Source organism: Wasmannia auropunctata, unplaced genomic scaffold (assembly GCF_000956235.1).
Source record: "Wasmannia auropunctata unplaced genomic scaffold, wasmannia.A_1.0 LD336099.1, whole genome shotgun sequence".
Classification (NCBI taxonomy): Eukaryota; Metazoa; Arthropoda; class Insecta; order Hymenoptera; family Formicidae; genus Wasmannia; species Wasmannia auropunctata.
In genome coordinates, this window is record NW_012026791.1 from 1,502,558 (window position 1) to 1,515,116 (window position 12,559).

At 34.3% G+C, this 12,559-nt stretch overlaps 2 protein-coding genes across 3 annotated transcripts; both read left to right on the forward strand.

Moving 5' to 3' along the window:
* Positions 1 to 348: 348 nt before the first annotated feature.
* On the forward strand, positions 349 to 2,568 carry LOC105462445. Its single transcript, XM_011709044.1, has 4 exons — positions 349 to 440; positions 1,252 to 1,474; positions 1,749 to 2,068; positions 2,193 to 2,568. Exons 1-4 carry the CDS (start codon positions 380 to 382, stop codon positions 2,525 to 2,527), a joined length of 939 nt encoding a protein of 312 aa, XP_011707346.1. The 5' UTR covers positions 349 to 379; the 3' UTR covers positions 2,528 to 2,568.
* Positions 2,569 to 7,544: 4,976 nt separating this feature from the next.
* Positions 7,545 to 11,253, forward strand: LOC105462451 (keratin, type II cytoskeletal 1b-like). 2 transcript variants are annotated; one of them, XM_011709054.1, is made up of 6 exons: positions 7,545 to 7,685; positions 8,612 to 8,803; positions 8,995 to 9,270; positions 10,548 to 10,653; positions 11,000 to 11,077; positions 11,158 to 11,253. In XM_011709054.1, the coding sequence occupies exons 1-6, from the start codon at positions 7,571 to 7,573 to the stop codon at positions 11,168 to 11,170; spliced, it is 780 nt and encodes a 259-aa protein (XP_011707356.1). In that variant the 5' UTR covers positions 7,545 to 7,570; the 3' UTR covers positions 11,171 to 11,253. The 2 variants fall into 2 exon arrangements, with proteins under 2 accessions (XP_011707356.1, XP_011707358.1); XM_011709056.1 differs by having other exon boundaries at positions 7,546 to 7,685; positions 10,596 to 10,653.
* Positions 11,254 to 12,559: the final 1,306 nt, after the last annotated feature.

A 12,559-nucleotide genomic window follows, 5' to 3' on the forward strand; every position in this document is an offset into this window, starting at 1 on the left:
TCATATAAATAATCATTGTATTTTTTTTAACCTTAACCATAATCGATATTATAGAATTCTGCAAAATTATTACAATGAAAATATACATTAGTGTCATAAAAGATTAAAAAATTATCGTTCCATTGAAACTCGATTATAATCCATTCCAATTTAATGAGGTGTACGCTAAATAATTCGAAAAGTTTATTGATCATTGGTATTTGTTGGTCATTGAAAATTATAATCCTGTATCATTCATGATTCGCGTCACTGCGCAACAATTCACGTGGAGAATTACGTAGATGAACGCGTCCTGCATTTTAATAATGACTCTAAGGTCGTGCGTGGTTATTGAAAAAGGGCAGGGCGATGGCGCGATCAAGTCAGAACGTTTTCAGACATGGCGAAGAGCATCGGTAGTATTCTTTTACTAATATTCGCGCTGTCGTTTATATGGGCAGGTGAGAGAAATATCTGTGGAAAATGGAAAAATATAAGTTGCTACATATATAGATGTTGAACATGTCGATAAGAAGGAATTTATGTGATAAGTGCAGCAAGAATCTATATTGCGAGTGCTACTGAAAATATTCTTTTTAAACCTGTTGGGTGTGTCGTCGATATTGTATTCGTTCCGATATTCATAAAATTTTGAAAATTTCTACATCACGCATAGATAATAATGTTAATTACCGAATTCTAAGTGTCTTAAACACATGAAAATTGTCGTCAGTATTTTTTATCAGTTCAATATTCACAAAATTGAATAAATTAGTATAATTTAATTTCAATACTGTGATAGTTTCATTCATTTTTATTCATATTTATACACACATGCCAACAATATCTATTCTGTTGCAAATTTACACGAGGCATAGAATGAACGAGCAAATGTGATTAATTTTTTAAAATTATTCTGATGACGTTTGTTCAAATATAAATAGACATGCAAATTTTATAATTTACTCGTTATAAAATATATTATATTTTCCTGATTATAATGAGAATAAATTTGCTTAGAATTTAGTAGTACTTCAGAATTATTTAAATCAAGTCTTACAAATTTGTTAGAACACGAATCGATAATATTTATCATAATTAATGATGTTACGACCAAAAAATTTACAAGAGTTTTGTGTATACGTGTTTGACTTTAATATCAATCCTCTTATAACTGATGCAAGCATGTAATTTGGTGAAATATAAGAATGCTTGTGTACGCTTTCTTCCAAATGCCTAGAATGGCTCGAACAAACGCTTTTTATTGAGCAGATGAACACGAACGACGATGGAACACGCCGCCAGAACTAACGTCGGTCGTCAAGATCTTAGACAATGAGGAACCCCAGACGCGTCTTCTTTCCTTCATTCCCGCCACAACGACTGTCAGTTTAAACGCAGGGAATAACAATGCACACTCTGTCAGCCTGGGTGCGGGTCTCGACGGTATTAGCCTTTCGGGAAGTAACAGTTACAATCATCCTAAGGGATATGGGTGTGTATAAAATGATATGGTATATAATTTAGAATTCGTTTGTAATTGCATTCGAAAGAAAAGCCAAAAAAATAATTACGAGCAGAAACATGAAAAGAGCGCAAAAATAATTAGAAGAATTTAACGTTTCTCCAATACTTCTGTAATGTAGTACCTATCTATTTTAAGTAAAATAGTATTCGTTCCGATTATTTTTCGATTATTACCTTCAGAGATATGAAATTCAATTTTCTTTCTTAATAGCGTACATGTATAAAAGACAGTTGCCTTTCAGATCTTCCATTTCCGTAAGCAAATCGGCGACCGTTTCCGCGGGATTATCGGGAATTTCTACCGCGAGCGCGGAAGCTTATAGTAACGGTAACAATGCCAAGACTGAAAGCCACTCGTTCAGCTTTGGTCAAGCAACTGCAACTTCTTTCGGAACGAACGAAAATGGACAAGCGATTACTGGCGCTGCATCTTCCGCTGGTACCTCGCAATCCTCTACAATTGGTGGTAATCATAGACAATTTTCGCAAGCTGGCACCGTGAATGTGCGATATCCCTATTCGTCCACATGGAGCAACATTAGTCCAAACAACGGATACAATGGTATGAGTCTAATTATAGATCACGTATTTATTTTGCCATCGTACAACTTTCGAATTATTAAAAAATTAATTAATGACATGTATCAAAATGCGATAGTAATAAAAAATTAAAATTGTCATTTCAGATCACCGTTTTAATCGGCCAACATTGACTATTTCAACAAAACCGCGCGATGAAACATTGCCAACATTGAATATCGACGTGTCTAGCACATCCAATACAAGACAAGAACAAGAGCCGACGGTTCATATCTACAAATGGCGACCGAATCATAGGGTTTCCCGGCCAGATTTCTCGATTGACTTTCAGCTGCACGATCCTAGGAACGGTCGAACTCATGGATCGCCGAGTCTTCAAATCGAAAGCAAAGACTCTAAAAATTCTAAACAGGGGTATTCCGACAGTGATTTAATTTCTGATCTCGCAGAAACCGTTGGTGAATTATTTGATATTGTATAATGAGTGTAAAAACAAAAATCAATATGTATTTTACATTTATAGTATCCCGCTTCTTCTTTAACTCATCAGTAGTTACGGAATCAATCAAAATTTGGAGATGCTATTTTTGGAAATAGATACCTAAATTTTTTAATTTAAATAATTAAATACAAATCATTTTTCATAAAAATATTTATTAAATAGACTAATTTTTAATATTTTAAATTTATCACTATTGATAGTTTGCAATTGTATTTTTATAGTAAAAATAACAAACCGCGTCTGATAGAGAACTACAGTAGTAGCTACCGATGACAGTATCAATTGCTATATGATAGCAATTCGAGCGCGCGATTCATGACGTAATTTATTATTTCTTCTCTTATTTTAAAATTTCCTACTTCATCGTGTTTCCAGGAAACTGATTCGCGCGAAGATAAATTGTAATGAGATATGAACCTTGCTCGCTGTGAGGTTAAAAGAATTAAAAGAAAGTAATGTATTGAGAACTTTATAAATTTTCGATTGTGACACCCTGTAGATAGAAATAAAGTATATTGAAAAATATATGTTAAATACATAAAAAATTAATAAATATATGAAGATAGATATTTGAAAAAAATTAAATATTCTTGTTTCATTTGTTAAAAAAATTAATGATAAAGCTGCTTCATTTCTGCAGCTATATACTATTTATATAATATAGTTTGTAAAATGTATTTTATAAATGTGTTCTCAAACCATTAATTATTAGACACAAAATGATAAATAATTCATATTTATTCAAAGAAATCGACTAATTCTTGAACTTGGATTATTTTTAAACGTACTATATAATAAAAATGACTGTGCTGATCAGTCATCCTTACGAAATGATAGGTCAAGATATGATCTTGAACTCATCGCGACATCTTTGAAATAACCGATGGCCTGAATAACTTAAGAAATAACCGAAGTCTATCTTATCGACGACTTTGATCATTTTTTGCAATAGTATCAGCAGACGGTACGTGAGTTAGAATAACGGATAAACGATAGTGTAAATTAGATATTAATACATTTATATGTGTTTATTAATTATTAAAATTCGGCGTTAATTCTTTCAATAGAAAGGACATCTTCTTTCGAATACGTCTTAAGTAAAAGTAATGCACTGATAATAATATAGTGCGGAAAGATTTTTCTATAGTCAGCAAGGATTTATAACATTTATCGAAGAAATGTTTGAAAATGTCTTTTTAATAATAATAAATACCTCATTTATTTTTAAAATTGCAATTTTAAATTGATAAACATGTTTATCAATTAGGATGATTTTTGACTTAAATTAGCCTTTTGAAAAATTACAATGACGTCGTAGCACATTTTATTTCCTCAACTTCATCAAAGCGTACCGAAGATAGCAATTAATCATATACGGATTTAAAAAAAAAAATAACACTTATCTTTCCACGAATTCAACTTCTCGGAAATGTTGCGCGAAGAAGGAACACTAATATAAAAGAGTATATGTATATAGATAGAAAGACTTTTTGCAACAAATAAAAAACGATCAGTCAAAATCATGTTTAAATAAATGCTCATCAATCTAATTCATCTTCTTTCACAACTATAAAAATTGTCTATAAAAATTGTAAAATTGTTGATAAAGAGATATAAGACGAATAAATCAAATAAGTTATCGGTGAAAGTAACACCGAATCTATGGCATTTGCGTAGCCTGAAATGCCGATGCCGATGCGATTCAAGGTCTCAAGCACTGACTCACCGATCGTCTCGGTTTGACTCACAAAAAGCTACGGCGAAAATAATTAGCGTGAAACCGGTCGAATCCGCGATTCGATTATTTGCACTCTATACGAGTATAACGAGGAGCGAACTGACATTTGTCTAAGGGGCGTAAGGTTAAAGCCTATCGATAGATTTTTATTTGATAATAACGCACCAGTTAATAACACTGTGGCACAATGTCAAGCGTAATAAAGATCATGTAATAACCGATAATCAGCATCTCCTTTTTTTTCCAAGAAATTCACATAAAGTTATCAATAAATGACCGCGTCGAATGACTAATTCGCTAATAGTCAAGAAAATCCCCGCGGCACTTTAATGCATAATTAATTTTTTTAGACACGATAATTGTGCACACGTGCTTACGAACAGCTTATACATATATATTTATTATCGTTTAATTGTCCCCATATTCGGGAAACTTATTCTTTAAACATTAATATTTTTGTCGTAAATTAAATCTTTACAAGATTTTTTTACTTTTCTTTTTATTCTTAGTTCATGTTGTACTAACCGTTTCTCTACACATAAAAATCTTTGCAGAGGTGTAGATACGTGTATATACTTCAAACAATTGCAATAACAAGTCTCATCTCTGTTAATTATCTAGCCTTTATGGACTTTTTTGTATGCTTGTTGTTAAACCAGTATGTGCAGTATCGCTGATTTATATCGATATTAAGTTCGAATCGCGAGAAGAATCTAAACAAGCGCATAATGCTGCTTCTAAATTTTTCCGAAGTAATCTTGTTTTCAAGATTCGCGCATTTTAATACGTCGTAAGCATCAATTATATCGATATACATACTTGCGGTATTGCGTATAACTGGAATGATCTACGTCACATAAATATGCAGCCATAAATTATTTGCAATGATAATACGTGCTTTAGCGATGTTCTTCATTTAGGATACAGAATACCGCATTACTACTACGAAATGTATGGCCCGTTAATAAACGGACCCTTCCCCGAAATCGGCGTCGTCTTTCAAAGGAATTTTCGTCACGACTCTCCATCATTGGCGATTATAACTGCTAAATCTGATTTACCTTGATCTCAGCCAAGGCCAAACGAACTCCGCATTCTTTTATAGTCAACAGGAAGATGATTTGTGCTGTCGGCGGCTCATGCGGTTTTAGTTACGCACAATTCAAATAACCGTACGTCTGGTGTATCGGATACACCAGGTCGTTCTTAGTAAGAATCCCCGCGGGTACAATTACGAAGATCATCCCAGAAAATCAAATTTTCAAGCCATCACATTTTTTTTTCTCGGAAAATCTAATTATTTCCGTTTGCAGACGAGTCTATTACGTTATTGAAGACGTCAGTAGAAAGTGTTGTTAAAAAATACATACATTTTAATTGATATGTTGAAACACACTCATATTATATGACGCATATAAAAGCAGCGATAAGAACAGCGGCGATAAAAACATTAATATTATTTTATAATATTAAAAAAGCATATGTGTAATTATTTTTATTATAATAATTATAATATTATATAATTATTATAATATTATCGATTAACAAATAACCGGTTCTATTAAATAAATTATATATATTTATCTTATAGCATTAAAAATTAATATCACGTTGTCATGTAGATAATTGATATGAATAGAATTAGAAACGGTAATTTGATACCGTTTCTAATTCTATCTTATCGTGAAAAACAATTGTAAGTTACAAAACGCGAAATACAAACACGATTAACGACCATCAACAGGTATGTATTAAATTATTTTTTGTCGTTAAATCTAAAAAAAAATACGATGTTATTACATCATGCATTTGCTTAAGATACTTGGAAACTCATATCGTTGTTTTTATATGCAAGGTGATACCTTCGTGATCGATGATAGAGGATAGGGTATGCGAAAATTTACACATAGCAAAATTGACACGCAATAACGTGATTGCAACGGGTTTAACCGCAACGAAGCAAACAGGAAATATTAACCGGATGGTTTGCATACGCAACTTGAACGTAATTCCGAGCGTCAATCACTACACAATTAATTGTTTCGTATTAAATTAAAGTAAAATAAAAATATTAAAATAACATTAAAGAAATATTGATAGAAATAATATTCATTCTAAAATGATCACATCGATAGATTTTTAATCGAAGACGAAATAACTGCAATGTTAAAAGAATTCAATTAATTTTCGATACAAAGACCACAGAATTACGTGTTTTCTAAAGCTCATCCTATTTGTGTCGAAACGTTTTGTTGGATTGCAAGAGGCAACGCTAATTAGGAACAAATATATGCATGCTCGAGTTGGGAAATCCTAGCGAACGTCATTCCATGAAGCTTAATGTATGGAAACTGTTTAATTGCAATAATAGCTCGACGCCGGGGAATCATTCTACTATTCAATAGTCAAGTGCCTAACATGACGTCGCTTATAAAAGACTACGTATGTACGTTAAAATATATGCAGTGAATAAGTGATATATATATATATATATATATATATATATATATATATAGTGAATAAAAATGTGAATAAGATTGTTACTGGATTAATGATGAGTTAATGAAGAAGCCTATTTATGCCTATTCTGCATGAAACACCGTTCAGAAAAGGTAATTACCGGTTGATGCAATTTCTGTGTAATCATTTATTAACATATTTTAGTAGCTCTATGACGATCAGATCCTCATTCCTATTATTTCCTATCGTTTCCTCATAGATCTAACAGCGCCTTGGGTGCAATAAAAAGTGGCTAATTGGCTATTAATTTCTACGCTATTAACTTTTATGTGTCACACACCAGCTATTTTGTTCTCATTAAAATTGATATTATTTTTATGGTAAGAATTCTGTTATTCTAATGATATGTCAAGAAGAATTTTCTTTGCATCTCCTTAACGTTATCGTGACACAACGATCGACGATGAAAAACCACAAGACGATTATTTGCACACAGAAATTTATACAGGCCGCATATTAAATTATCAAGTTCATTGCTTCCTCGCTTTTTTTTCAGTTTCATTCTGTGCTCGTCTCAATAGCTCGTTTTCGTTGACACACATGATTGCATCGTCGTCTCGGCGAAAAGTGTTTCAATGCGCGCGTGCACGCGTGCACTGCCGGGGACTCCCTCGGAAAATCCAAAAATCAGCGTCCGGCGCTCGGCGCGGCGCGGCGTGCAACGCGCGGAGGAAAGCGGTGGAGGTGGCACGTTACATAATTACATCAGGATCAAACGCGTGTCGGACAGATGACTATAAAAGCGGCGAGATTAAAGGATTAGCATGCAGTGCATCCTGGGAACATCGAATCCCGTCACTATGGCAGCTCGCGCTCTTAGCCTAGTACTCCTGTTTACATTTGTCACGGTCATCTTCGGATTGCCGACTTCTTTGCCAGGTGAGAGAATAGAGCGTTCACTGCGTATGAAAAATTTAATAATGCGATGCTGTAATTATATTTGAATAAAAATCTTTTCGTATATAAGATACGTTTTACTTCTTCGAAAAATCATATATTTAAATTTTTTAAGTTTTATATATTTCAATAACAATTAAATGAATTTTTAGCAATCATTTAATTCAATATATTAACTTTAATTGTAAAAATTTTTATCTGATATAAAAACAATATTTGTAATAAGCTACAAAGCCTACACGGAAAGAACGATTTTGCTGGATTCAGATCTGAAAATAATTTTTGTTATACAATCAAAATAATTTTGTTGGAAAGTCAAACTGATTGCTAGAATATCAAAATGATTTTGTTGGAAAGTTAAAAATGCTTAGGATCAGTTTTGACTTTCCAACAAAATTATTTTGATGATTCAACAAGAATTATTTTCACATTTGTGTTTAGTAAAATTTTTAGACCTTCCAGCAAAATCGTTCTTTCCGTGTAATAATGTAATTTTTTTTAATAACATTATCTATTATTTTAATATTTTTTCATGCAACTTTGCAGACTTTATCACTTTATATACTTTTTATATAAATAATAAAAATTTGATTCGCATATATAATATATTCTGAATGTTTTACAGTAAATCTCTTATTATCTGTGTTGTTATTGCTTGAACAGTTCTGTGTTCATTCGTCATAAATTTACATGTTTCTTTGAAGAATTTGAAGAGCAGCGAGCTTCATGATCTATTCATATGCAACAAGCAAGATTATGTTTGTCTTCGAAAATAACAATGATGTCAGGATGCGCGCGTTGGTACACAAATCCCATCGTTAGCTTAATATTCTTCATACGTCAGTTTACGTCAATCGATTTTTTTTTCTGTTCGCGTAATGATCATTTCCTTTTTACACGATTATCAGAAGCAGCTGTAGCAACACATGAAGAACACACATTGTCAACCGAGCTGCTACCGCCGCCCGTAGACGAGAAGGAAGGAGAACACCATGCTACAATCTATATCATTAATCTGTACGCTGTAAAAAATGGTAGCAGCAACGCGTCGGAGGAAATGTTCCAAAACGAAGTCGTGGAAACGATACCTGACATAATGGGTGAGTGCAAATCAACAAACGACATACGGTGTCTCATATCTCATTGGATTTAATAAATTCCTTTTGACGTTAATTATTTGCAAAATAACGATTATCTTATACAAAACGATAAGCAAGAGCGAATGCAGGAAGAAAATTCTTAGAAGGAATTCTTAGAGGGGATTTGAATAAAAAAATATATATGCTTGCAGAGCCGCTGGTCTCGGTTCTCCTAGTAGTAGAGGACGATGAAAACGAAGAGTTAGAAAAGCATCCGCCCGTCGACCTCGACGAATTTGCGGAGGGATTGAAAGGCCAAGGTTTCAAGGTCGACAAGATTGATCTTAACAGCAAGGCGAAGGTGCTTAAGATGAAATTGGAAAAGACGGAGGCGCAGAGTATGATAGACTCGGCTTTGAAGGGTAATGAGAAGAGATACCGTCAAAAAAGGACCATCTGTTACAAATGCGGCGGCGGCGGAGGATGGGGTGGGTATCCGAGCGGGGGTGGGCATTATCCTAGCGGTGGCGGTGGAGGGGAATGGGGTGGGTACCCGAGCGGGGGTGGACATTACCCTGGTGGTGGTCATTGTCCCACTTGTGCAGGAGGAGGAGGTTATTATCCTAATGGTGGTGGCGAAGGTAAGTTACAGTCCTAACTGCAAAGGGGAAGTAGCTACAACAAAACGGGCGAATACTTCTCTATGCTTACTTCGGTATTAAAGCATGCCCTTGGACTGCTGTATACTGCTCTTTAAACTACAGATTCTTGCTATTCTTGGCTAATTTAAAACTGATTTTTTTTCCAAATAAAAAATCAGTATCAAATAGATGTAAGACTTTCGAAAGACTAAGCTTTAAAAAGTAAATGGTAATCTTATCTTTTCATTAATTTAAAATTTAATAAAAACTTTCTTTCTAAACTTCTTCTTTCTTTCTGAAACTTTCTTTCTTTCTCAATTTTAAGCTCTAGAGCGATCAAACTAGATGTCCTTAAAACGATTAATTAATATTCGACACGACTTTGAAATATTTTATGTACCAAAATTACTTTTTAACATAACTTTTTTAAATCCGAATCTATATGTAACTAAAACTATTTTATATATCAGTTAATAATAGCTATCCAGAATTTTCGTTAAAATATTGCATTAATTATTGCAAAAGTAAACAGTTTGCTATGCATGTTTCTAAGAATTGAAGCGCATGTTTGATTTTCCTCTGGATTCTTGTAAATATGAAAACTAGTAATTGCATATTTTCCTCAACTTTTTGCATGCATTATCTTGAATAAAACATAAGTTGTCAAATAAGAAGTGAATTATTAATCGCGCATACTCGCGCATCATGCTTTGAAGAATCTCGTTTGAAAATAACGCTTAAACACTAATGACAATTTCAGGATGCTTCATCGAACGAAGGAAGAGAGAAATTGCAAGGAAGAAAGAGCAATGCTTATTCTTATTCTGATTAATAAAATCATATCTAATATTAGACTATAATACAACTCTCTTATATAGACATAAGAGAAACTATAATTAAGATTAATTTATAATCATATCTAATATTAAATATAACTCTCTTACATAGATATAAGAGAAATTATAATTAAGATTAATTGATAATAACAAATTTTTTGCTCGCTTAGCCTTTTTCAGCTGAAATTTGCAATAATAAATATAACGTCTAAAAAATATCATTCTAATTATATATTAATGCTATAAACTCCATTATAACTGCGCATAACAGGGGCACGCTTTGTTTAGGGCATCGAAAAGTGATACCAATAGTAGTTGTACCCATACCTATTACAGGCCATGGTCATCATGGTCATCATGGTCATCGTGGCGGCGGCGGCTGTAACCGTTGCGGGTAGGTCAATACTATTTCTTAACTGCAATAAAAAAAACGTAAAAAGATTAAAAACACCATATAATTATTGATCATCAAAAAAATAATGCAAAGAATTAAAATAATTTTACTAAGCTGTATTTTTAAAAGCTGCTATATTTTTAGCGTTAGAATTGTTTTTGGTGAGGCTGAAATTGTTATTTACATTTATATTTTGACTTGAGAGAGAGAAAGCATTTTTCAAATATTCTAGAATTAGCCGATACTTATATGGTTTTATCACAGATCTATACGTTTTATTCTTTATTCAAATTTATTATTCTTAAATTATTCCTATTTTTTACGCAAATTTTGTACGCGGTTTTAGTCGTGGTGGAGGCGGATGGGGAGGCGGAGGCGGATGGTCTCACGCATCCGCGTCGGCCCATGCTTCTTCTGGTAGCTGGTAAGTATTTTCCGAGACGATTATGTTTCATTATCGATAGCTTACATTTGCATCGATTAAAACCTCATTTTCTTTTTCAGGGGAAGAAAATGAAAAGAATATATGTAATCACGTAAACGTGTTGCCATTAATGATTTATGCTGCCTTCATGTTTAATACACGTATGCAAAAAAAAACCGTAGATTCTTCGAATACTATGGATCGTCAGAAATAAACGTTGCGAGTGTATTAACACAGTATTCGAAAGATAGTCTTAAAATATTGTAACGCAACGCATTTCCTCTTCGTTCGTTTGTATAACAAGACACTCTTGTACTGTGGCGCACAGTGGCTGCGAATAAATAACAAAAACAGGTTTGGCTCTAACAAAAATCACGATTCACTGCGTTATTCGGACGTAAACGACTTCTTAGAAATAATTACGAGGTTCATGATTAGTTTTTCATGGATCTTCAGCGAAGGAAGCGCTGCGTGCTAACGAGACGTGCGTTGCGCCTGCACTCCTCGCGTGGCTTTAATAGTCCATTAATTTCTACGCTTCTCGATAAAGCTGCACTTACATGGTAATAAGACAATTTATCGTATCATTATTATTCTTTTTTTTTCGTTAACTTGCAAAACGTCCGCGAAACTGGAAAGTTTTCTCGGACAAGACCTTCCTGACCCGAGGAACGCTAATTCGCTAATTTCTTCACCATATTTGCACAATAAAATTTGTTCTTAATCGTCAGTGCCTCGAAGCGATATTCACGATTATCTTTTGAATGGAATAAGAATCATATCTGTAGGGAAGTGCGAGAGTCGTGATACGCGTGTAAGACGTGTGGAAGAGATTATAATTCGACGACAAGCGATAAAAGCTGATCATCCAAGTTCGTGAAGCGTAATGCATGCTCGAATCCGTTCCGCATTATATCACGTGGAACCCGTTCCGCATTATCAAACCGTTGTAATTCACTAAGGTACCCGCAACCGGCGGCGGCGCCATAATCCCGCTCGGCTTCTTTACTCGCGTACAGCGCGTTCCGCGATCTCGGCGTCATAAGTAACTCACGCGCGCATTTCTGTCGGCGGGATTTAAACGCCGCGGCAGCCGCAACCGGGGCTCTCTCTATAAATACGATCGGTATGAGAGCGACGACGGCGGCACCGCAGCATCCACGAAACGATTTCAGCGATGCGCCGGCCGACTGTTACTGTTCGTAACAGCGAGTGGCAACAGTAATTACGGCGTGAGAGCTGGATGAATGTAACGGTAAAGTCTCTCTCTCTCTCTCTCTCTCTCTCTCTCTCTCTCCCTCTCAAAACCTGCAAGTTCCTACAATATATCTGGTGGCATTAATAATTAATTCTAAGTGAATCCTCTCGCCCCCTCTTTCTCTCTTTCTCTCTACCTGCAATGCATACTCTCAGTTTTCAACATTTTATAGCTGCACATAAACACGAAACGTAATCGCCCACGACACGGCGAGCCAGGGACTC